Here is a 26,074-nt window from a genome sequence, read left to right on the forward strand (position 1 = left end):
ACTTGGCCAATCTTAACAAATCATGGAATAGTTGGTACATCCCAAATCCACCACTTTGCCATTTGATACAGTGTGGAAGATGGATTGACCCTAGATCCACCACCTCATCATTTTAACCAAGCTTTGGAAGGTGGGTGTATCCCAGATCAACCACTAGGCCAATTTTATAGTGTAGGCTTTCAAAAGTGAGTTTTGGGTAAAGGCTTATAAATTATGATTGAAAGAGTTGCTCTAAGGAATGAGAAGCTTGTGCATAGTTAGCTTCTTTGTCCTTGTATTTAGAACATTTGCTTGTAATATTTCTCATCTCCTCTTATTTCACTTCAACTTGTTGGGAAAATTCTTCTAATAGTTGGAGACAACTTGCCCCTTTTTACAACAAAAAGAACACTTAGGTGTTCTGAAAAAAACTACTAGAGCTTGATTCAATGCAGAAGCTACATTAGTAGGCTCACTTGCAAACTCTCTATGAAGTCTCTCTTCATGAAGCCATAATTGGATGATTCCTTCCCATATAATATTAGGTGCATTCTTTAGTGCTGCCACCAACGTCGAACAACTTTAAGAAGGATGAAAATGGCATCTTCGCTAGAGACTAGAGCTTGTAAAACTAATTGGACTCTCAAGGAGATAAAAGCTCCCTATGTTTTTTTTTAAAAAGAGAATTGAAGTGTTTAAATATAAAAAAATAAAAATACCTTTGAGGCCTAAGTTTTCCCAAAGTATCTTTTTGCTTGTATTCCTAAAAAATGCTATTTTTAATACAACCATTTAATTCTTTCCTTGATCACCATACATTTTTTTAAGCTCATCTCACTTGGATTTGACAATGGTTAATTTGCAAGAAGATTTTTTTTGCCTGCAATTCATGTACACGAGGATGTTGGTGCAGTAGCCTCGAGTCTTGACCTTACTAGCTATGGCAGAGACTTTGGATGTAAAGCTATTTTTTATGTTGTCAAACCCCTTTGATGTCGCCTTGTTAATGTTGCTAAACCTTGAATTGTCACTTAGAGGAACTATCGCATGTGCAAGAAGTTCCAAACATGGCAACCATCGCTAATGTCATGTTGCTGATTGAGATCGCCTCAATGGTTAACTTGAGGCTCACTGTTTGCAGCTCTAGTACCTAAACGTAAGCAGAATCAGGATAATATGATTATTAGTGCCTTTAGGTATCTATAGCTTACAAATTTTAGCAAAGCTTTGCTATCTAACGCTAAGGCAAGAAAATCAGAGAACTCGGGGGAAAAGGCCAGCTTATTGACATCGACATAAGGCAATGCAATAAGTGAGTAAAATATTCCTTTGGGTTTCACTAACCGGTATAGTTCTTTGGGTTTATTAACGGGTATCTCAGAAGATACCGCCTTCCTAATGACGTGGATAAATATTGGAGTGCGAAGGGAAAGGAAGGATTTACAGGAGAAGGATACGTGAGAGAGAAAGAGATTGTTTAGCACGTGTAAAGGTGGCAATCAAATACGGAGAGAGATTTTTTTAATGTTGCACCAAAGTCTGCTTCAGGAGCACCTCAAGGAGCTTCAGGGTCTCAGTTCAAGGTGACAAGAACCCTCCCCTGAAATCAAAGCACCCAAGCTCAATCCGTAGGGCCGTGGAGTCTCAGGGGCACACTAGCATTCGTCCAAGAGGAAGGGAGGCTTTTTTGGACCCACCATTCTCATGTGTGGCCTCACCACCACTGACATACAACGAGTTCGTAGGCTTCACAATGTCAAAAACGAGTCAGTGTTTGATCTCGCAACCCCACCATGAGAGAACCCACAACACTATCCAATAGGCCAATATCTATCGTTGATATAAAGTGGAAAATTTGTTTATATATCATATTGCTTGCATTGTGTGAATACAAGTGGGCAAAAAATGTCTTAGCGAACGAGCTGCACTTGTGCAGCCTGAAACCACCCTAAGTTTGAAATTGTCGGTGTCTAGTTTCATGTGGATCCCAGATGCCTAGAGGCGAAAGAAGAGGGAGTGGCGGGAGGGGGCATAGATGTCCGCAGAGAGACAAAGAGAAAAAGGCGGACAAAGAGGGGTGTGATGGCCATCCATACGTTTGAGGACAGAAGCATAAAGTAGATCCAAGAAAAACTTCAATGCCTAAATAGGTCGACTCTAATTTTTCCACCTAACCTTCCTTCCACTTAATGACGGCCCCTCCTTTCGGCTCTAATACCATGTTAACTCCTAAAAACAACAGTGAAGATAGTCCATGTGTGAGAAGGAAGACAAAAGATACGAGAAATAAACTTCTTGCTTATTGAATTTCAAGTGCAACTAGCCTCTTCTCACTTAGGCTGGTTTCACATACGCTCGGTGTTAATGCCCGCTATTTTTCTTGACAGCAACCAATCAGAATTTGAGAAGCAAAAAATGGGTGGCAATGAGGATACACACTGCCATTCTTCGCAAGCGCCATATCCAACATGGCTTCTAGCGTGCTGCCATATCTCTTCGTGTTTTAGATGACACTTCTTCATTGTCCATATTTGGTGACACCTTCAACCTTATTTCTCCATATTTGGTGTCCATATTTGGTGACACTTCTTCGTTGTCCATATTTGGTGACACCTTCAACCTTATTTCTCCAACCAATCAAAACTCTCTTAGGCAGCTTTTCTCCAAAACAAAAATTCCACAATATGTAACTATTCACAAGAGCTTGGCACCCCCCATTAATAAATTGGACACTATATTTTGGGCACCGATTTTTTGCTTGTGATAGTGTGAAAACACCCTTATTGTACAAGGACACATTTCCTCTTTTATGCATAGATGTGTACAATGGCTACCGGCCTTTGCTCATCTAATTGCTCAATATTTTTTAGTTATTCCAATTGTTCATGACCCTTCCATTCTACGTCACGTGCAACTCTGAGTGTTGGAAGTAAAAACACCATTGGAAATATAGCATCAAGTCTGTAGATAAGATTAAAAGGAGTGGCATTCAAAGCCGTTTTATAGGAAACCCGATAAGCCCAAAGAGCTGAATGAAGATTCATCTCTCGCTCAGTACATCTACAGCTCACAATCTAGAGCTAAGGATTTTGTTTGTGTGTGCTCTTCTTGGCCATTTGCTTGAGGATGATAGGGTGTAGACTTGTTATGGATAACCATAAACTCATTCATAAAATTTTATAGCACCTCGTTGAGTAAGTGTGTCCTTCGATCATTCATGAGATCAATAGGAAATTTGTATCTCATGAATACATATTTATACAAAACTACAGCCGTGGTTTGTTCATCATTCTTCCTATTGGCTCTCCCTTCGGCCCACTTGGTCAGATAATCTATGGCTGCAGTAATATATTGTGCATTTGTCTTATAAGAAAGTGGTTGTATAGGACCAACAAAGTCAATATCCACTTGGAAAATACTCTTGCTCCTATCATTGGTCAGAATGGCATGCTATCCCTTCTAGTTGGCATTTTAGCTCTTTGACAAGAGTCACATCTCTATACAAATTCTTTAGCATCTACAAATAAAGTTGGCCATTATATGCAAGCATTGCTCTAGCCGTAGTCTCATGAGAGAAATGGCCCCCTTGCTAGACTCGCATGTGCCTGTTCCAAAATAGCAATATTCTCCTCTTCATTAGCACATAGTCTTAGCTATTGGTCCTCCTTGGTATAGTTGTTGGCCGATCAGCTGTGTAATTTAGAGCCTTCGTTTTGATTTCTCTTTGTCTAACTTTACTCATAACTTCAAAAGATTTTATGTTTATGAAGTACTCCACAAAATATTTGTTTCATTTACGTGCAATAGAGAACAAAGTAGCATGTAGTATAACTGCTCTGTTTGAGCATTGGCAGCAACTATCTACATAGGCATGAACATCTCACTCCATATTTGGCCAGTAAACCCCTAGCCACGTAAGTCTCTTCAAGGTTTGGTCTACTGCAAAATGGATCCCAACTACTATTGTATGAGCTTGATTCAGCTCGTTAGCATGTTCCTCTAGACTTATCTACAAAAGTAGAAATCTATTTATGTTCTTTCGGTACAGTCTTCCGGCTAACAACTCATACATAGGCAATTGCTCGATCAACCTGGTGTTATACGAAGTGGAATTTGTGAATCTTCTTGTGCTATGGCTATTAGAGTAACTAGATCCTCTGACCATCTAGAATCATCTCGATATAGATATGTATCTAACAAATCATCATCAACTCCCTTGGGAGGTTCCCTTGAGGTGATCCTTGATAAGTGATCAGCTCTCTGATGCATGGTGTCTTCTTTAAAAACCACTGTAAAGTCCAACTCCAATAAGATGATGAACCATCTTATAATTCTTCCTGTATTACATGGTTATGATAAAATCCATGATTCCCTCTTTTGGTTATGCTACTAATAGAAAAATTTGAAGCATCAACATGCACATGGAAAATTTTAGTCCAATCTGGAGTTTTCAAGATAGGTGATTAAGACAAAGCTTGCTTTAGATTTTGAAATGACTCTTTGCACTCATTGATCTAGACAAATTGAGTGATAAGACCATAAATAAGTTTAGCAATTACAACATACATGTAGATAAATCTTTGATAATATCCACAATGTCCCATAAAAGCTTAAACTTCCTCGACATTATTCAGTCTAAGCATTTCAACAATTATTGCCACTTCTTTCATATCAGTAGCAATTGCATTTTTTGAAACAATATCTCAGAATTTTGTCTTGGCTAACCATAAATACACATTTCTTAGGATTTAAACAAATGCTATATAGACGTCATTTCTCAAAGACACTCTTGAGATGCTCAAAATGGTCTGTTTGTATTGATGAATGTACACACAAGTCATCCATATAAACTTCTAAGACATTTTGCAAGTATTCCTTGAAAGTATAACTTATCATCATTTGGAATGTTGTTGGAGCATTTGTCAGCCCAAAAGGCATGACTCTATATGCGAATATTCTCCATTATGTAGCAAAAGTTGTTTTGTGCTTGTCCTTTGGATCAACGGCTACAGTGGCTATCTGGCTATGGATTCTCCAACTATAGCCGAAGAATCCATCCAAGAATTTGCAATCTTTTTTTCCAACGACTCGCTATAAAACATGATCAGTGATAAAAAGAGGGTAATTATCCATGATAGTCATAACATTCACACACTCAGTTTATCATTTTTCTTTGGTACCACCACGATTGGAAACATCCAATCAGTGTGCTCAATTTTGTAGATGAATTTTGCTTCCTTGAGTTTTTCTATCTCTTCTTTGATCTTGTTCACAAAAGTCTCATTGTAAGTATAGGGTCTTTGTTTGTTTGGTTTAGCATCATTTGGCATGGGTATAGTATACTAACACATGTCAAAATCTACTTTTTTGAAATCTTGATAAGATCATGCAAAGATAGCTCTATATTCCTTTAGGATTTTGACGAGAATCTTCTCTTCTTCTTGAGACAGGTCAGTCGCTATGTAAGCCGATTTTGATTCTTCCTCATGTTTTGCTATGTCAATCTTTTTGGCATTTTTTGGACCTTCATAGGATTCTTTGGTTCCCTAAGCTGTGTCATGGACTACTCTACAATGATCCTTCAGTTCGACACATGATATTTCTTGTAGTGCAATGGAACACTTATAGCCCTTTATTTGTCATTTTTTTATTCTATTTCAATCGTCCAGACCTCTTTCAAGGTTCTTTAATTCTCTGTATTTTTCCTTTCTTTCTATTTAAGTCATAAATGGTTCTTTTTCTTTTGCTTTGTTGACTTTTTGAGGTTTCCATTTTGTTTCAATTTGTCGTTTTTTTTTTTCGTTTTATGAGATGGAGTATCTGCCTGTGATTTTGTCTTGATACAATCTTCTGTGTCATCATAAAAAATTGCCCTTGACTTCTAGCACAAAATGGTTTCTTCTCTATTTTTCTTCTTTTTTTTCCTATATCTATATTGCTATCTTCGATGTTTATCAAAAAATTTAAAGAAATTTTTCTCTCCTCCTCGCTGTAATTTTGCTCTTATGTGCTCTTTCTTTAAGTCGAATTTCTCTGTGGTGGTAAGAGTCTCCTCCTCTAGCTCATCAGTAGCATCATAATAATGATTAGAGAAAACTTACTAATCATCCAATGGAAAAATGGTTACCATTTGGATTGGGACTACGTCGTAGCCTTCTTCATCACAAAATAAGATTGGTATAGATTCGTTGACACAAACATCCATGGTAACCAATATTTGAATCCACTCAAATGGCTTGAACAAGTGTTCAAACAAATATGCACGTACATAATCGGTATCATTCATTTTCGATCCAAGATGCAATCCTCTGGTCTTAAACTACTATTCTTTGAAGCCTCACACATCCAAATAGGAGTGAATTTATTCAATCAATTATGGTAATTTAGTTTTAGCCGATATTTGTGAGTCAGATACGTGTTTTTAGAACATCCTTATAAGAGTGATCTTTCAGGTTTACTTGTGTAATTGATCCATCTTGTTTCATATATAGGGGATCATCTCTCCAATTTTGGATCAATTATATCAGTCTCATGAAAGGTCATCTCAAAATTATCTCATAGTTCAATTTCTTCTTTAAACCTACAATAGAACTTGTATGTTGGTAGTCAATTTTGCATGAGCTAACTATCACATTTTCTAGTAATCCCATTGCTCGTTCAATGTGTCCATCTACCAATTGCAATTCATTCTTGTTTGCCTGATTGTTGGTCTATCCAAAGCTTCCTAGACTACTTTAGTGGCTATGGCAATGCCTACCCCATTGTTTAATACAACTATGGTCTTTACATTGTTATATTCCACATGAAGAGTTGTGTTTCCTTCGTTTCTCTTACTATATTCTCCTACTTTGTTCATGGAAACGGATTTGACAAGTTTACTTAGAGTTTCTTCTAAATGCAACTCTTCAGCTTTTACCTTCGTTAATCTTGTATTCCCCACTTTCTCTAAAGTTTTTTGAATATTTCTCATAGATGTGGTTTGACCTTTCACAATTCTCCCAATGTTACAGTGCATTGAAGAGGTGTTGACATGATTGATTGAAGGTTTTTCACATCTAAAGTCTGCTTTTTCCAGTTTACTTTTGTGGTCTTACTTACCAAGGATGCTTCTTCGTTATTCTTCAAGTATGACGATAGGATTTTGAGTGTTTGGGCTTTTGAATAGTTTGACTATTTTGGTCCCGAATCTCCATATTGAGATTATCCACCCAATTCTATGGGTGGATGGTATAACCAAACTTCTTCGATTGGAGCTGATTTCAATGTCATGCTTTCATCGTTCACCTCTCTCACTCTTTCCCACAAGTGATTTAATCAATATTCCTCCACTGAGTGGATTCCGCCCTCAGTGTCTACTATTAAGATTTCAGGTTTTCCATTTTCAACTAAAGAATCTCTCAATTCTCTAGTGTCCTATATTTCCACTGGTTCTGATCTAGTTTCATCTTTTGTTGGATTCCCAATGCTTTTCAGTTTTGATTGTTGGGCTTCGAGCATCATTTATATGATTTGTACTAAGTCACGGTAAGCTTCTAACTTTGCTTCTTTCATATCACGAGTTAGGTGGTTCTTTCATTTGTTCTCATTGTCTGATCCACTTTTAAACCCGCTTGAAAAGCTTCCAAGGATAAATTGATGGGTTCATAAATTTTACCTACCAACATTGAGCCTTTTACTTTGGTTCTTTAAACTCAATTGACATTGACTTCATTCTTTCCTCGAACAACATTTGAGCTTTCTCTTCGTTGTTTCTGTTTCCTAAGCTCGTATCGTTGTTGTCTTTTTTTTTTGGGAGTTTTTAGAAGACTTCTTACTACTGTCTGGCTCACTATTTTGTTTGTTTTTCTTCTCATGTGACCTTGTCACTACCTTGATTAGAACTATAGGTTCATTGCTAGAGGAGCTAACTGGCATGACATGTACTATGTCGATATCCATTTTTCTTTTATTTATAAAATTTCCTGGACACTCCTCACGATAATGTCCACCTTTTTTGCCACATTGCATGCAAAAAGCTTCAATTGGCTTCGCATTCTTATCAGGTTCTAGGCAATCATTTTTCAACAATTATCCGATCCGCAATTAGGGTAATTTTTCATTCTAGGAAATCATGGGTGATCTAGCTCCCTGATTATGTATATTTTCAAGATCGGGGAGAAATGTGTAGCCAACCAAGTATCATGGCTACTGGATAAAAAACATGATCATGAAAAAGTGAACTGACATGGACCAATATAGAGATTATCTGTCCAATTCCATGGGTGGATGGTCTAACCAAACTTCTTCGATTGGAGCTGATTTCAATGTCAGGCTTTCATTGTTCACCTCTCTAACTCTTTCCCACAAGTGATTTAGCCAATCTTCCTCCACTAAGGGGATTTCGTTCTCAATGTCTGGTATTTATCATTTGTGGTTTTTCATTTTCAACTAAAGAATCTCTCACTTCTTTAGTGTCCTTTATTTTCACTAGTTCTGGTCTCGTTTCATCTTTTGTTGGATTCCCAATGATTTTCAGTTTTGATTGGGCGTCAAGCATCATTTGTGTGATTTGTACTAAGTCACGATAAGCTTCTAGCTTTGCTTCTTTCATATCACGAGTAAGGTGGTGCTTTCATTTTGTTTTCATTGTCTGATCCACTTTTGAGCCCGCTTGAAAAGCTTCCAAGGCTGTGTTGATGGGTTCATAAATTTTACCTATCAACATTGAACCTCCCAATTATCACTTTGGTTCCTTAAACTCAGTTGACATTGACTTTCTTCTTTCCTCGAACAACATTTGAGCTCTCTTCAATTTGTTACATTATTTTCCTCCCACCTTGTAGATGATTGGCAGTTTTGTGGTCTTTCGAGCTATACCTTAGGAGTTCGAAACTTAGAAACTTTGAAATTTTGTGAAGTAACTAATGACAATTCATAGGGTAAGATAGGTGGGAAATCTGTTTTGGTAAATACTTACACTATCCTAATCAAATCAACAAAAAGGTAGTGAAAAGTGTCCACCAACACTAGTTTTTCTTGGTTTTTCATATGGAATGTGTATCAACTCATAGACTCTGACATAGCCTATTTTGTTAAACACTCAAAAACAACTTAATCTATGCACAAAAGATCTTCAATAAGTACGAACACTCTCAAGACACCTCTGCATAGCTGAAGACGACTTTCTTCAATTATGCGATTAAAAAAAAGTCGGTGTTTTATTTTAGGTGAACCTAAAATAAGTGTTGGACAATAATATCTGAGCATTGAAGTTTGCATTATTTTAGGTCACCTTGTCGCCGACAACAATGCCAAGTGTAAATTCGCGGGGTTGCTAAGCCTCACTCTATGGATAACAAGAACCATGTATATAAATGTCATACTGTGAGACACGCCTTGATTAATGCATAGAGGCTACAAAAGGTAGTCAACCTCTTGGAAAACACGATTGATCCTTATCTACTCAATGCTACACTCAACTGCATGTCAAACATCAAACCTAACCGAAGCATCCGCAAGCAAACCTTCAAGACTCACCAAGCAAAAGAAGTCAAACCATTACCAAACTTATAGGTTAGGTACACAGATCCCAAACATATACGTTGAGGGTTTCAAATCCACATTTCAACCACTTACAAGATTGTTATGACCTACTCCATTTTGAGTCAGAAAATGCACTCAATAGCTTAGGAATGCTGCTCTAACACCTCTACTATGTATAAAATGTAATTTGGATGCTTAAAACTTGAGTTATGATTAGATTAAGAAAGATTAAGAAGAGGATTAGCTCCAACAAAATCATAGAATCATCACAAAAAACCTATAATGTCGCATAGAGCTTTCACCTATGAATACAATGAACATGCAACGCTCCAGCCGAACAATCCGCAAGAGAGTTCCGAGCAAGAGAAGATTGTAGGAGAATACATATGACTCAGAGACTATACATGAGCTTATTAGCTTTATTTGAGTTTTTTTGCAAAAGTTGGCTTTTATATCGTCGCCAAAGGCTCAAAACAAACTCAAGTCTAAGTAGGAAAGGACTAGACATAGCATACAGGTTCACAACCCCAACTACTAAAAATAATCAAAATGACAACTTTGGACATGACATACTCTTTGTATTAAAAAAATAAGTGAAGTTACAAATTTAAGCTAAAAAGTAGGCCGCTTAGCCTAGTGCTAACATTAATGTATACCATACCCTCATTGCTCACCCTACCAAATGTCTAGGGGTCTCATAAATAAGTTTGAGAGAGTCTAGTCAATCCAATCTCCTTGAGTCAGTGAAAAAAGGATATAGCTTTGCATAGATCCTCCGCTGCCTTGGGTAGTTCAACAAACTCAACTATTAATATGCCATATGGCACACATGGTATGCCACAAATCATACCATGTACAAGATCTTTAAAAGAAACCACTAAAATAACAGCATTTGGTTTGGACTTTGTTGTTCCAAATCAAATCAACAATCCTCATAATCCAATTCAATCAGAACTTAATATATCTACCTCCATACTCTTTCTAACAAGAAGAGCAAAAACTTTCATCAACCATACCATTCCCTCCCAAGACAAGGCGTAATTACACCTCTGATTGTGGTTTTAATCGAAACGACATGCAATCAGGCTCAGCTACCTCAAGAATTTCCAAAATCATAATCATTTCATCTAGTACTTGCAAAGGCTTTGCCAAAATAAAACACTACAAGAGACGAAGGAAAGAGAGAAGCATCAGTCAAGTTAGTCCCCTCTTGATGTATATGTGCCTGTCATCAGAAGTAAATAATGTTTCTTATAAACTCTTAAGTCCTTTGCCACCCAGGACAGCGCCAAGCTACCTGGGCCCGAACCCTAGGGCAGAAAAAAAAAATATCCAGTCGCGCTCATAGTCATCAGTTTAAAAAAAGTGATTGATTGCCAAATTCTTATCTTTGATTCATCTGCGAGGATGACACCATTTACCAAAAGCCATTCAAAATTAACACTGAACTCTCTGGCCACATGCCTAAGGCAAGGGCCTCCACGTGACAAGATGGCGGGTGAAATCAATCAGGACGCATTGTATCTCCACACATCTACTCCACCTCGGCTAAGTAATCATCTATCTCTGCTGGTGTAAGAACCCTGGAACACCTCATTAGCGTGAGATATATATATATATGGAAGTATGTGCATGTGTGTATGTATAACACACACACACACGTGTGTGTGTGTGTGTGTGTGTGTGTGTGTGTGTGTGTGTGTGTGTGTGAAAACAACGTTGGAATACCACGCATGCACCAAGTCTTACCTGAAAACACGATCCGAGCCGATCACTCCAATTTCAATGTTCTTGCCGGAAATTTGACCCTCGAAACTGCAAAATTAAATGCACCGAGTCTGAGGGTCTGGCCTTCCCAAATGCTTGCTAATAAACTTTGCGAAGTGGGCCAGGGAATGTCAAAGCATCACAATAGGGGAGCCTCATAGAAAATCTGCAGATGCTTGACCTAACACTCTAAATAAGAGATTGCAGCAGTCAAACTATGAAGCATAAATGGTCAGACTTATTGCAGGGTAAAGGTACATTTAGAGCAAGTGGGGTGCTCAGAAACATCAAAAGGCTAAGAGTTCCTAAAGCAGAAGTCCTCCTAGTCGATAACGAGGTCGATAGATTTGAACGATTAGATGTTCACATATCTCTGCTGAAACTCTCAACAGGATTTGCTTCACCCATTACATTCTTTTAAAAGGAATCCTTCACACAGAACCAGATGCTGGCTTTCTAGACTCTTGTAGAAATAATACATAAAGACAAAAAAACGAAAGAAAATATATATACCCTTCCTTCAAGGTCAAAATGGCAGTATGTACAGCATCCTCAAGCTCCATGTCGTCTGTGTACCTGAAAAATACATCGATTCATCAACACTTAAAATTACACCACCTTGGCACGCTTCGTCTATCGGGTTACTATCATTCTCTGTAGCAAATCTCCATCTCTCTGCATAGATGTGCCTATCTACAAGAGATCTATCTCTCCATCGAATTCTCTGTTCATTCTGAGAAAGGGCCATCAATAATGCAAAGTTTCATTCACTAATCCAAGGTTTACAAAGAGAATTCTGATTGTGTGATTTGCCCATTTCTGTCCAAGATCTCAACTCCACTGCATCTAACATTGAAAGATCGTGACCCCTAAGTGATGTATGTTTAAGTGTTTTCTCATGCTAAAGAAATAAAATGTATGTGTTCCAGGGTTTCGGGGTTTCTCAAGTAAGAGCCGGTCTTCTACATTGTTGAGTGAAACTAGTGAAATCTAAAATAAGGAACTAGCCAAAAAAGCATAGTACTGCCGGATTTCTATGTTGTTGAGTGAAGACTAAGAAATTTAAAATGAGCGCAACACTGCAAACCTGCCAACAGCATCATGAAGACAAACGTAAGAAGATGAGACATGAATGCCCGACTAAAGCTGCCTAACAGGTAGGAAACGGATCAGATCATCTATAATCTGTAGAAGCTAATGTTTACTAAAAGGAGTCAATCTTCGCAAATGAGGTGGTCCCCTAAAGATGACGGATCATTTCCCAGCTAGAGCCCGGAAGAACTGAAGTCCAAAACAGATACAAGAATGTGCAGCAACTTGAAAAATTAGATCCCAAAAATAAATGAAATAAATAGTACCAAAAACAGAAAACAATGATCACCTTATTAAAAAAGAATGTACTTGAGATTGATCACACCTTTTTTCTAGAAAGGTCTTTGCATTAGAGACATTCTTTCCTATAGCTGAAGCCTTCCATGAGAAATAGGAACCTGACGGATCCACCTGTTTCAAGCATCAGCAAAGCCCAACATTAGCATGCAACATCTCCAACTGCATATTTGAACAAACATATGAAGTAAAACTTGATAGAAATTACAATTTCCTGACTCAATGAAACACATATAGATCCATAAAGTGTTAACACTAGGCCTGTAAAAAATCAGCCACTTTTGTGGCTTTTTTATACTTTTGTAAACAAAGTCTCAACACTATGTTAGTTATCTAAATAGAAAATGGTTTCAGAGAATTCTGACTAACACTCAATATAAGTTGGTACAGAACTAATTGAAGGTCTAAAAGTGTCTTTCCATTGCCATCTTCTACAACTAATATGTGCGGATGGACAAAATTTTTCTATTTTCTTTTGAAAGTAAATCAAATCATTGTTAAGCAGGCCCAAACTTCTTTGAAAAATCCCTCAGTAGGTATGTGATATATGTACCAAGCGTTTTTAACCCATATACAAAGACTGCCGACATTTTTTACTTCTCCAAGTTTAGTGTTGAAATGCAGTTTTACATAAAATTTAGTAATTTTAGAAAACTAAATTTTTTATTTTTGAGCTTTTCATGTAAATTGTGTATTTACAAACCTTTTTCATATCTTGAACCCATTATTAAGAAGTTTCATGAAATTTTGATGTCATATACAAACGTTATGTTTCATTTACTAGAATCTTGATGTGAGCCATTTTTGTGGCTTCAACCAGTTTTATGGCTCATTACAAGTCTAGTGTTAAGAGTATCATCTTTGTCCGGTGGCAGCTTCAATATCTCCCAAGAGCAGTTTGGCGAGTGAGGACTGTTTTGTGGCTGTCCGCGGACATATTTAAGGTAGACGTACCTTTCCTGGCAGTACAAGCCATGTATGTGCCCACCCGACAGGTTGGCATGAGATGGAACCCCTGTTCCTAGGGTTTTTCGAGGTCTAGTTTGTGTCCGGCTGGGGACCAAATTTGGTCCCATGGCCAATTTATTATCTTTTCAGATGATGTGGCATAGTTATCGGTAAGGTACCTCCTCTTTTTGGGTTGTGGGGATTTTTGGTGAGTAGGGTAGATGGAGGTGCTCCCTATATGGGGTTTTGCAAATTCCCAACCTTTTGGGTTCCCTCTCTCCCCTCTAGCATTTTCACTCAATCTCTCCTGCAGCTTGACAGCATTTTCATTGCAATCTCTCTCTACATTGCCATCTCACCTCCTTCTCTAGCCTCCTTCTGCAAGCGCTTCTGTGCGGGTGTGATACCCCTTGCCATGCGGTGGGCTGCCCAAGCCCAAAGGCTGATTTGATGGAGTTGTGTCGCGGTAGATATGAGACCCGGTGGCTGCCCATGTTCGAGAAGAGGTTTGCTTGCGGTTGCAGACTTGATCGTCATCTGATTCACCTTTCCGTTGCACCTCTGACATGGTATCTGTCACAAACTATTGATGTGTCAAGCCACTAAAGACCCAGAGGGTTAGGACTCCTTGAGCCTAACCCTAGTCAACCTCTCGAACACGGCAAGGGGCCTAAACCCTAGCAGAAGCAGAAGAAGAAGAAGTCCTCACCAACTTACACGTTCCTATCGAGTAGCCTCATTATTAAAAATGGGTTAGGAATAAAAACCCTAACCCCGACCAACTTACAATCACATGCAAGAGTAGGTTATCACATTTCGAAGAAAGAACTAGTATTTACTGTCACAAGACGGGCACCACGTGCCAATAGAAAAGAACAAACTGAACACACTTTTAGCACTTCAATAACAACTGAACTGAAAGAGAGAGATGACACGCGACACGGATTGGCAGAATTCCACCCCAGAGAGTATTGGCCCCAAACCTTGGCGCCCCTTTCAGTATTTCTTTATATTGCATCAACACGGTACAAGCCGATACTCGAGACTCTGCACCTTCTCTAGGAAGCATGCCAGAGAATGAGCCCTAACCTCATATTTAAAGGCCCTAGGCCCCAAAAGCAGTTTACAATAAAAAGCCTTCAAACTCAAAAGCTTTTGGTCCCAAAAGCAATGCCAAAAAGCTGTCAACGTAATTTACCAAAATCCCGTACAGCCTGCCACGTCATCAACCAACGCAAAACGCGGATATCTATACAGCCTGCCACGTCATCAACCACCGTAATTTTCAAAATTCTGCCACATCATCACCAGCTACACAATTTTGCGTGTGTGTGTGGGAGGGGACACACAATTTCTTTTGTATGTGTGTGGGGGGGACACACAATTTCTTTTGTATGTGTGTGTGTGTGTTGGGGGGGGGGGGGGGGGGGGGGGGGGGGGGGTCCTGCTTTATTTCCTTTATGTCACTTGGGGCCCCATCGGACGGGGTCCCCATAAGTTGGTAGGACTTCTTCTATTACTTGTTCTTCTTAGGGTTTAGGCCCCTCAGCCGACATCTGCAAGTTGGCTCCATTCTTTAGGGCTTTGACACGTCAGTAGTTTGTGACATCTCCCCTTCTTGAAAGAGAGTAATCGTCCGCGATTACAACATATCTGCAAAACAACTCAAGTTAGATCAAAAATTTCGCTCTTTTTGTTAAGGAGTTAGCTTCTCCTTTCGGCTCTTTTGATCAAGGAGTTAGCTTCTCCTTTCGTCCATATCGGCACTCTTGATATTCCAGCGTAGTAAAATTAGCCATCACACCCAGACCATACTGATCTTCCACGGATGTCTTGATGCACTAAATGACATACCCGGGCAATCTCATCCAATCAGGAATATTCAGTGGTTGGCACATCACAATGCAACACAAATGCTCACATATGCATGTTACAGGACATAGAAACGTAAAGCTGCCAATGAACACTCCCCCCGCAAATAACCATCCAAGTCCGGGCCATGAGTTGTTCAACGACTCCCTCATCACTCCTCCCGCAAATAACCTAAAAGGGTCCGGGCCATGAGCTATAGAGGCCTTTTACAACCAAACGCCCCCCAGACCGCAGCCTGCGTCGTTTGGAGGTGCTGAGAGTAACCGCTGCTCAGACTTCTTAATACTCCCCCCGTAAATAACCACAAGGGTCCGGGCCATGAGTAAAATCAACACTTTTCAATCATTCAATACTCCCCCCGCAAATAACCACAAGGGTCCGGGCCATGAGTATGAACAAGCATTCTCAAACATCATTTTTCACCCTCCACCTAGGAGTAAAATCACCAATCATTGAGACCAATGTTAAAACCAGAGTCGAACATTTCAAATCAGCACCAAGACAGGTTCAAAACAGATTCCATCCATTTTCAAACAAATTTCAAACAAAGTTCAAAAGTATCTAACTATAAAACAACTAGAGAGTTCATTCAGGGTTTCGTTCGGACAACCGAACTTTGAGGATGACTGGCTTGCCCTTCTGCATCACGGTGATGGTTCGGTTTTGAACCTGGAGAGTCGCATCATTCTTGTCATGCCAAGACATGCCTAATAGAACGTCACAATTGCCCAACTTCATAATGTGGAAATCGGCTTTTCCATGATAATCTTGGATGGTCACTAGAAGAGCACCAATGAGTGGTACCACTTTCTGAGTTTACCCTGTGGCTAGCTCAGCTTTAATTTCTCCGCCTTTTGCATCATAATCAAAGTCCATTTGCTTCAAGAATTGTGGATGGATGAAGTTCTTTGTAGTTCCTGGGTCAAAGAAAATTAGGGCTTTCAAACCGAAGACTTTGTCATATGCTCGACACAATTCATTTGTACTTTCAAGGCATATGCCATAAATATCAGGTATTAATCCAATGGCCGGTTTAGCTCGTTTGGTTGGAGATGGTCCTGGGTTTCTGTCGACCGTCGACACAGAAGTCGACTCCGCGGGTCTGTCAGTGCCTTTGGGACAACCAAAATAGTTATGTCATGTTTGAAAGCATCCAAAACATCGGCCTTCTTGTAGTAAGGTGTCTCGTTGTTGAGGTGTCAAACGAGGCCTTTGTGGTTGACTTTCACGAGACTCTCGAAAAGTTGTTCTTTGTTGGCGAGAGTTGTGGTTAGTGGCCGGAGGTGGTTCTCTAGTAAACTCTAGCTTTCCCTTCATCAATTTGTAGCTGACCGCGGGATGGTCCATAAGCTCTTGCATGGTAGAGACTTGCTTGGAGAGACAATATTCCTACAATGGTGATGGTAGTCCAATGGTGTAGCGCTTGCACTGGTCCTCCAAGGATATGAACTTAAAGAAGGACACCGGCAGGTACACGTGGAGAAACCGTTGGTTATAGTCGTCCATGGTTTCGATGGCAAGCATTTTCAAGTTGCCCCACTCTACCAAAATCCGGACTTCAAACATAGAAGTCATGTAACTGCGTGCAAAAACTGTCTTGAAAGCTTGCTAGGTTCTTGGAGCATGCGGTTGTGTCGCGATTGAACTCCACCATTGCATAGCATTATCTTTAAGAAATCCCGCTCCTCGAGAAATCTTGGATTCTTCTATATAGTTGCCCACAGCATAGATGTTGTCGAATTGTTGTAGGAATCGTAATGCTTTCTTTCAATCTTTCACCCCAGAAAAAGTGAAAAATTTGATTGTTGTGCCGCCATCCTTGAAATCTTTGGGTTGGTTAGGCGGTATGGATAAAAAGGATATACATATGGGCTCCAACCATTGTAGCCTGGTAGAGTGGTGGTGGTGGAGATGGGGGCAACGGTGGTGGCAAAGGCGGTTACATTGGATCGGGGTCAAATGGCTGCACCATATTCTTGAAAACTCCCCGATCGGAACAGGCGGCTGGAAAGGTTGCCGGTTGGAAGCTCTCGTACTTTCTGGTACAGGTGGAGGAGGTATCACCTGAGGCATCAGAGGAGGTAACATGTAATTCAAAAAGTGTTGAAAACTTTGCAACATTGGAAAATTCTGTTGAGGATGTGGCAAAAGAATGTCTTGAATCTCGTTGAGCAAAAACTGCAAATATTCTGTCAAATCCATGTCTTGGGTTCTTTATGGCTTATGCCCTGTAAGATAGAGGGATGAAGACGGAAGCGCGCCCGATGCGCGATAAAGTAAGGGTGGCAGTGGCCAGTGAGTCCGAAGTCAGAGCGCGAAGATACCCCAAATAAATTCCATAAGTCTCTGGTTTGCTCTGTCTGCTCTTTTGTGGGACCGGTATGCTTCCAGAAAAGCACACGCCTGATACTCTGATACCACTGTCACAAGACGGGTACCACGTGCCAATAGAAAAGTGTAACAGACTTCGACACTTCAAGTCGAGAATCTACCGCGACACCGCAAATAATCACTTCAAAACAGTTCACAGTTCACAATTGATTCGACACTGCCCAGGCGAAGTTCCATGCCTAGAGATATTGGCCCCAAAGACTGGCGCCCCTTTCGATATTTCTTTTCGTATTAATCTGCAACTCAAAGTACAAGTAAGTCGTCGGGACTCACTCTCAGACTCTACGTCCAGATGCCTTGAGAAGTGAGAGCCCAACAACTCTTATAAAGAGATTACAAGGGATGCCAAAAGCAGAGCCCCAAAAGCTTGTAAATAAAAAGCTGTCCCAAAAGCCCTTATTAATAATAGGCTTGAAAATAAAGCAAAACCCTCTCTCTCTTTTCTAATGCTTTGCGTAAAAATAAAGCAAGTCCATTTGCATAGAAAAACTGACAGCGCTTGTGTAGACTTTTTGCGTAGCCTAAAGTTGACCCTTGCGTAGAAGAAAAAGCAGGCCACGTAAAACTGTCCAGAAGCTGCAGTAATCAGCGGGCATCCGTATAGCAAGCCACATCAGCAAGGCGTCCGTACAGCATTCCGAGACTCCTGCCAGCGGGTGTGTGTGAGTATTAGGCAACCACATCACCATTTCTATGGGTAATCATTTCAGTGGGCAGTGTATGTGTGTGCCAGGCAACCACGTCACCAGTTTGTGACATACCCCCCTCTTGAAAGCATTGTAATCGCCCTCGATTACGCCTGCAAAACAGACAGAAACCATAAACTATCTTAGCAGATATTGAATGTTAGTACCGACGCACTAGGAACACACATCTAGCACATGTACCAAGCGACAGTCACATCACTAGACATCACTAGACATCACATGACAAATCACATTCAACATTCATTCGGATCTTAGACCATGATTTATCGGCAATGCAATTAGCAATCGCATCTAGATCCACTCAAGACCTCAGAGATGCCCGATTGTCTAATCCCTATTGCAACCATGTCTATCGAGATCATTCCGACCAAAATGTTGCAATCATTTCATCTATAAGTTCCTGCACTTAAAACAAGTCAAGAACAAATCAGTTTCATAGTCGGGAATTCCATTTCATAAAGTCATACAGCAGAATACTGTCAGCTCTCTATATCCTTGAAACTCAAAGAGACATCAGCGACTCTAGTGTTCTAAAATCGAGGCATCTGTTGACAAAGGAGCGGAGTAACTCCCCTCTTGTCCAACCCACTGCACCAGATCTCCGACCAAGCTGAATTCGGGGTTCCATTTGGAGTAGACTATGCTAAACCAAAAGCTTCAAGGTAAAGTTTCACAATCTGAGGAGTATCTGTTAGGTCCTCCTCCTCCATCCACTTCACATCCAATGCAGTATAGTTCTTGAATTTAACCAAGAACCGCCTTCTCACTTTACCCTTATTCTTTCTGTCCTTATGTGCCAATATCTGTTCAGGAACAAGGATCTCCTCGTTTTCTTCCACTTCGGGTTGCTCATCAAGCTCCCCATCTCCGGGCACATCACCTTTAAAAGGTTTCAAGAGACACATGAAATGCATTGTGAATCCTCCAAGTGTCAGGCAGTTTCAGTCAGAAGGAGACATCATTTATCTTTGTCAGTGATCTGGAAAGGTCCGTAGTATCGCATACAAAGCTTTGGAAAAAGCCTCTCCTTTCCCTTCTTCTTTCTCAAGCGTGCCTTCTCAAAACGTAAGAGCACCCAATCATTCTCCTTCAATTTCAAATCGCGACGATGGCGATCTGCTGCCTTTTTGTCTTTCCTGAGATTTCTGCAAAGCCTCGCGGACCTTGGCAAAAGCCGTGTCCAAGTCGCACGTGTACTCATCTGCTTCAAAAATCTTATCTTTCGTGCTTAGGAAGGGTAGAACCTTCGAAGCACCTTCAATAATCTCAAATGGCGCCTTCCCCATCGAAGAGTGTACCATGTTGTTTTAGGCAAATTCCACCAAAGGTAGATACTTTTCCCATTGAGTCTTCTAATCTAAGATGTAAGACTTCAATAAATCTAAAATCACTGAATGGGCAATCTCAGATTGCACGTCAGAACTGCAACCGCCTGCCAATGTTTCCCCAAATTGCCTTCCAAAACAAACTCGTAAATCTGAGGTCCCTACCGGAGACAATTGTCTCGGGCCTGCCATGTAATCTAAAAATTTGGGCCACAAACAGTCTCGCAAAATGATCCAGCTTGATTGTTTTCTTCACTGGAATGAAATGAGCCTGCTTGCTAAATCTGTCAATAACAGTCCAGATATCATCGTGACCACTTTGTGGTCTCGGGAGATCAAAAATGAAATCCATTGCAATACTTTCCTAGGGGCGGGTGGGTATGGGCAAAGGTTGTAACAATCCCTGTGCTTTATGCCTATCAAACTTGACCTTCTGGCATACGAAGCAACTGCACATAAACTCATCCACATACTTCTTGAGTCTCGGCCAAAAGAAGTATCTCTCTACCCCTTTCAAGGTGGTAGCAATGGTACGGTGACCTGTTAAGCTGGACAGTGGCATTCGGTCATAACCTTTTCCCTCAATGGCTGTATAACGCACAACATGGTTTTCCTCATCAAGTAGCCATCCCGAATGGAGTATCCCGCTATTGTTTCTCCATCCCGTATCAGTGTGAAAACGTCTGCAAAGTCTGTATCCGTGGCATACTGATCGACCATATCCTTGAAGCTCCTATGATGTATCGCACAAATAGCCAGAACCAACGGCTTCCGAGACAAAGCATCTGCCACCAAATTCTTTTGTCCCTGCACATGGACAATCTGGAAGTTAAACTGTGACAAGATATTCGCCCACCGCATCTGCTTTTCTGATAGCTGCTTCTGTGACAAGAAGTAGCATAAACTCTGACGGTCTGTAAAGACAGTAAAATCCGCTCCGAGTAGGTAGTGCCGCCATCGAGTGAGAGCATGGATAACCGCCAGAAGCTCTTTCTCATAAATCTGTGCTGTCAATCTCGGCCTTGAGAAAAATCGGCTCTCGTAAGCAATAACATGGCCTTCTTGCATTAAGACCGCACCCAAACTACGACCACAAGCAATAACATGGCCTTCTTGCATTAAGACCGCACCCAAACTACGACCACAAGCATCACAATATACTTCAAATGACTTCTGCAAGTCCGGCAACGACAAAACTGGTCTCGTAGCCAATCTCTCTTTCAAAGTATAAAAGGCAGTCACCTCTGTGGGTCCTCACGACAAAGGGACTCCTTTCTGTGTCAAGATATGCAAAGGGAAAGCAACCTCTGCAAACTTTCTAATGAACCGCCTGTAGTACGAACACAATCCCAAAAAGCTTCTAACTTCATGGACATTCTTCAAATCGGGCCAATCACGAATAGTCTCTATCTTGGCCGGATCCATCTGCACTCTTGCTGCCGAGACAATGTGTCCCAAAAAGTGTATCTCTAGTAGGAAAAATTAACTTTTCTTTGCATTAATCACCAACTTGTGATCTCGTAATGCCTGAAAGACTCGAAGAAAATGTACTCTATGTTCTGCCTCAACCTTGGAAAAAACAATGATGTCGTCAAAGAAAGTGCCAACGAATAGTCTGTACTCTCGAAAAATCTTGTCCTTTATGTCCCAAATACCCCTGACAATGCAATCGAAGTTTGCCAATGACAGGTGTAATGGCTACGTCCCTGCTGGGTGCCGCTAGAACTGCCTCTGCAAGTGGTCCCATCCGATCGGGAGTGATCTCGAGCCGCGTGGCCAATTCCGGTGAAATGAAGTTGGCCTTCACTCCTCCATCAAAGAAGATCAAGGCTTCTTGGTCTTTCACTTTGCTCCAAGCTCGGCAAAGTTCTGTACTCTCGTCCATCGTGCTAGGATCGGTACCCACGCAATCTAGAACTAGTCCTGTTTTCATCTTGCCGTTTCGTCCACGTTCCTGGGCTGCTCTCGAACTCTCAGGCCTCTCATCGTCCTTCTCGTTCTCTTCTTTCTATGCCTTTTTAGGGCACTTCGCGGAGATATGCCCAGTTTCCCCGCATCCAAAGCACTTTCCCTCCTTGATGCCGCGAGCTCTCTCTTGAGGAGTGAGTTTGGGTCGTTCATCCTTCTCTTTCTTTTCTGGGTTGCTCTTCCTCTTTCTGCTTTCATTTGTCGAAGTCTGTTCGGCCCTTTGCGTCATGATTTCATCTGCGGGGTAGGTCAAACTGTTTGAGTGAATGGAAAAACCCCGTTTCCCATGACTCATCAACTCCTGAATGAAAGCTGACTTTTGTTCCAAGCAGTGATCTCGGATCTTTGTAGGAAGACGCAAGGTAAACCGCTCAATATGTTCCTTGAACGAGATCTTCTTAAATGAAGAGGCGGGTAGAAACGAGCTCTAGAATATCTCGCAATAAACGTCCACTTATCCTTCTTAATCATCCGAAGATGGTTCCACGCAGTTCGTATGTCGCGTTCATACTCTCAAGTTAGCCAAGAAGAAATAAAAAGCCACTTGAATTTCAGCCATTTAACTGGCGCTGTCTTGTTTAATAGAAGCGTGGACCACCAAGTTCCAGCATTCCCCTTAAAGTAAGAGGCAGCTCTCCAAATCTTAGAGTGCTCTAAGTAACACCCTCAGGAGAAAGCTATATCAAACTGCTGTATAAAAGACAAAGCCTTCGAAGCATCTCTATAACCAAAAAACGTGTCAAATTTAATTGACTGTCCATCTTCCTTAAACTCTCGAACTTCCTTGCTTTTGTCTTCCAGAAAGTCATACTGGTTGGCTTTATAAAAATTCTTCTTCTTTGCATAAAAGCTGCCCTCGTCAGAGTCTAAACTATCTGAAGACAAGTCCTATTTAGAACTATCAACCACGGGGCGAGATTTAGGCTTCTTTGCCTTTTTCTTGCCCTTTCCGAAGCTTTGCTTTTTGCCTTTTCTGTCTTCTTCGCTCGAGTCAGATGAACTAGAAGAATTGTCACAAGAAGAAGAAGAACTGGGTACTCATTCAAATCTAACACACTTGTTTTGCTTTCTTGCCGATTCAAAAGTAGACTAACGACCCAAATAACCTGGGAAATCAGCGCCTTTCTTCTGCTTTTTGTCGTGCTTTGTAGCTTTGTTTTGCGCGTCAAAAAGCTGAGCAAATCGTGCATCAACCACCTCTTCTAATTCTTGCTCTGTGTACATCCTGGGAGTAGGAGGTTTCTTGAGAGCCAGTTTGAGGGGTGGTTCTATGGTCTCCCGCCACTGAGTGCGCACCTCATCGAAAGAAGTCTGGCTCATATATTTTGCGCATTTTGGATCCTTCGCAAAATTAAGCATCATCTTTGTTGCATCGCCGATCAATCTCTTGAAGCTCCGCCGAGTAGGCCGAGGCAAGCCGTACTCCTCGCGTGAATCTTCGTTGTGATCTCTTCCCGCATCTCCGGATGCAGAGGAAGTCGACTTATCTTTGCCTAAAGTCATAGGTGCCGCGTAAAAAGGATCGCATTTCCCGTAGGAGAGAAATCGGCCGCGCTCTAATACCACTATAACAGACTTGGACACTCGCAAGTCGAGAATCTACGGCGACACCACAAATAATCACTTCAAAACAGTTCACAATTCACAATTGATTCGACACTGGCCTGGTCGGAGTTCCGTGCCTAGAGATATTGGCCCAAAGACTGGCGCCCCTTTCGGTATTTCTTTTTGTATTAATCTGCAACTCAAAGTACAAGTCGTCGGGACTCACTCTCAGACTCTGCGTCTAAATGCCTTGAGAAGTAAGAGCCCAACAACTCTTATAAAAGAGATTACAAGGGATGTCAAATGCAGAGCCCCAAAAGCTTGTAAATCAAAAGCTGTCCCAAAATCCCTTATTAATAATAGGCTTGAAAATAAAGCAAAACTCTCTCTCTCTCTTTTCTAATGCCTTGCGTAAAAATAAAGCAAGTCCATTAGCATAGAAAAAATGCCAGCGCTTGCGTAGCCTTTTTGCGTAGATTAAAGCTGGCCCTTGCGTAGAAGAAAAAAGTAGGCCATGTAAAACTGTCCAGAAGCTGCAGTAATCAACGGGCGTCCGTACAGCAGGGCACGTCAGCAAGGCGTCCGTACACCATTCCGGGACTACTACCAGCGGGTGTGTGTGAGTACTAGGCAACCACGTCACCATTTCTACGGGCAGTCATTCCAACGGGCAGTGTATGTGTGTACCGAGCAGCCACGTCACCAGTTTGTGACAAAAAGAACAGACTGAACAGACTTTTAGCACTTCAATAACAATTGAACTGAAAGAGAGAGACGACACGCGACACGGAGTGGCGGAATTCCACCCAGAGAGTATTGGCCCCAAACCTTGGCGTCCCTTTCGGTATTTCTTTATATTGCATCAACACAGTACAAGCCGGTACTCCAGACTCTACACCTTCTCCAGAAAGCGTGCTAGAGAATGAGCCCTAACCTCATAATTAAAGGCCCTAGGCCCCAAAAGCAATTTACAGTAAAAAGCCTTCAAACTCAAAAGCTTCTAGTCCCAAAAGCAATACCAAAAAGCTGACAGCGTAATTTACGAAAATCCGTACAGCCTGCCACGTCATCAATAGCGTAATTTTCGGGAATCTACCACGTCATCAACAGCTACACAATTTCTTGTGTGTGTGTGTGTGTGGGGTCCTGCTTTATTTCCTTTATGTCACCTCGGGCCCCATCGGACGGGGTCCCCATAAGTTGGTAGGACTTCTTCTTCTGTTACTTGTTCTTGTTAGGTTTTAGGCCCCTCAGTCGACATCTGCAAGTTGGCTCTATTCTACAGGGCTTTGACACGTCAGCAGTTTGTGACATTTACGGACATTACTATTCCTTCCCATAAGAGAAGCCCATGTTCACAATCCTCCGCCCAAGATAACCCCACAACCGCAAACTAGTACCGACGGTTGACTCCCGAACAGATGGCACTGTACCGATCAAAAGAAAAGTGTTACAAATGTGGCCTTCACAAACCATAGCTTGAAACAGATCTTGGATCCTTCGTGATCTTTTTGGCTTATGCCTTGTAAGACACAGCGATGAAGACGGGAGCGCGCTCAATGCGCGATGAAGTAAGGGTGGAGTGGCTAATAAGCCCGGGGTCGGAACCCAGATACTTCGAATAAGATTCCAATAGACTTTGGAAGCGCCGGTTTGCTCTGTCTGCTCTTTTGCAGGACCGATATGCTTTCAGAAAAGCACACACCTCATGCTCTGATGCCAATGTCACAAGACGGTCACCACGTGCCAAATAGAAAAGAACAGACTGAACAGACTTTTAGCACTTCAATAACAACTAAACTGCAAGAGAGAGAACACATGTGACACGGAGTGGAGAAATTCCACCCCAGAGAGTATTGGCCCCAAACCTTGGTATCCATTTCGGTATTTCTTTATACTACTTGAACTCAGTACAATGTCGATACTCACGCTCTGCACCTTTACCCATAAGAGTGCCGGAGACTAAGCCCTCTGCAATTATTTTAAAGGCCCTTTGCCTTGAAAAGCTGTGAGAGTGCGCGTGTGTGGGGGAGAGAGAGAGAGAGAGAGAGAGAGAGAGAGAGAGAGAGAGAGAGAGAACGCAAGATATGGTGAAGAGGGGTCAATCAGCCCCCCATGACTACCGTGAGCAGAAGATCCTCAGTACAATCAGTATGATCTCTTTGAGATGAGATGTGGAAGAGGATATCCCCCTGGCGCCATATGTACCTAGGTGCCCAAGGGGAGGTAGGGCAAGGCCTAATAAAAATTCCCACGAGCCAACAAAAAAATGAAATATGGAAATATATAAGGGCGCCAAGACAAAGTGGACGGCCGGACCCAAACTCGGGCAGCTGGACCAAGTACAACCTAGACTATGGGTGGGCCAACCCGGAGACATACTAGCCGTACAAGTATGCCCTAGACTTGGGAAGCAGCAGAGTGGTGTAAGTCTAACACCCCCTCTCAGCACCGGATGCTGAACAAACCGTGTGAAGCCGAAGATGTGAGGCAAAGGATGAAGATGTTTGCTGCGATGTCTACAACAGTCTGGGGTGTCCCAACCGCCAAATCTCCATGGTGAGATGCCGTTACAAGCAATGTAGCAAACTGCTGTACTCTGCCAATACAGGGTGAAGATATTGCGTGAAGGTCCCGAACTACGTGTGAAAACAACTCCTT

At 41.4% G+C, this 26,074-nt stretch overlaps 1 protein-coding gene across 2 annotated transcripts in view; it reads right to left on the reverse strand.

The window, feature by feature from the left end:
- Positions 1-10,691: 10,691 nt before the first annotated feature.
- The window catches only part of LOC147446885 (proteasome subunit alpha type-2-A), a 59,245-nt gene continuing 43,862 nt past the window's right edge, over positions 10,692-26,074 (reverse strand). Inside the window, exons 7-10 of one of the 2 annotated variants that reach the window (XM_086522829.1) lie at positions 12,650-12,771; positions 11,782-11,844; positions 11,251-11,316; positions 10,692-11,084 (exon numbers count right to left, since the gene is read on the reverse strand). In XM_086522829.1, the coding sequence (XP_086378955.1) occupies positions 11,036-11,084; positions 11,251-11,316; positions 11,782-11,844; positions 12,650-12,771 (300 nt within the window). In that variant the 3' untranslated portion in view covers positions 10,692-11,035. The remainder of the gene's footprint in view (positions 11,085-11,250; positions 11,317-11,781; positions 11,845-12,649; positions 12,772-26,074) is intronic. The other variant, XM_086522830.1, reaches the window with a different exon arrangement.

This window comes from Adiantum capillus-veneris, chromosome 11, assembly GCF_014529385.1.
Source record: "Adiantum capillus-veneris isolate H3 chromosome 11, ASM1452938v2, whole genome shotgun sequence".
Lineage (NCBI taxonomy): Eukaryota > Viridiplantae > Streptophyta > Polypodiopsida > Polypodiales > Pteridaceae > Adiantum > Adiantum capillus-veneris.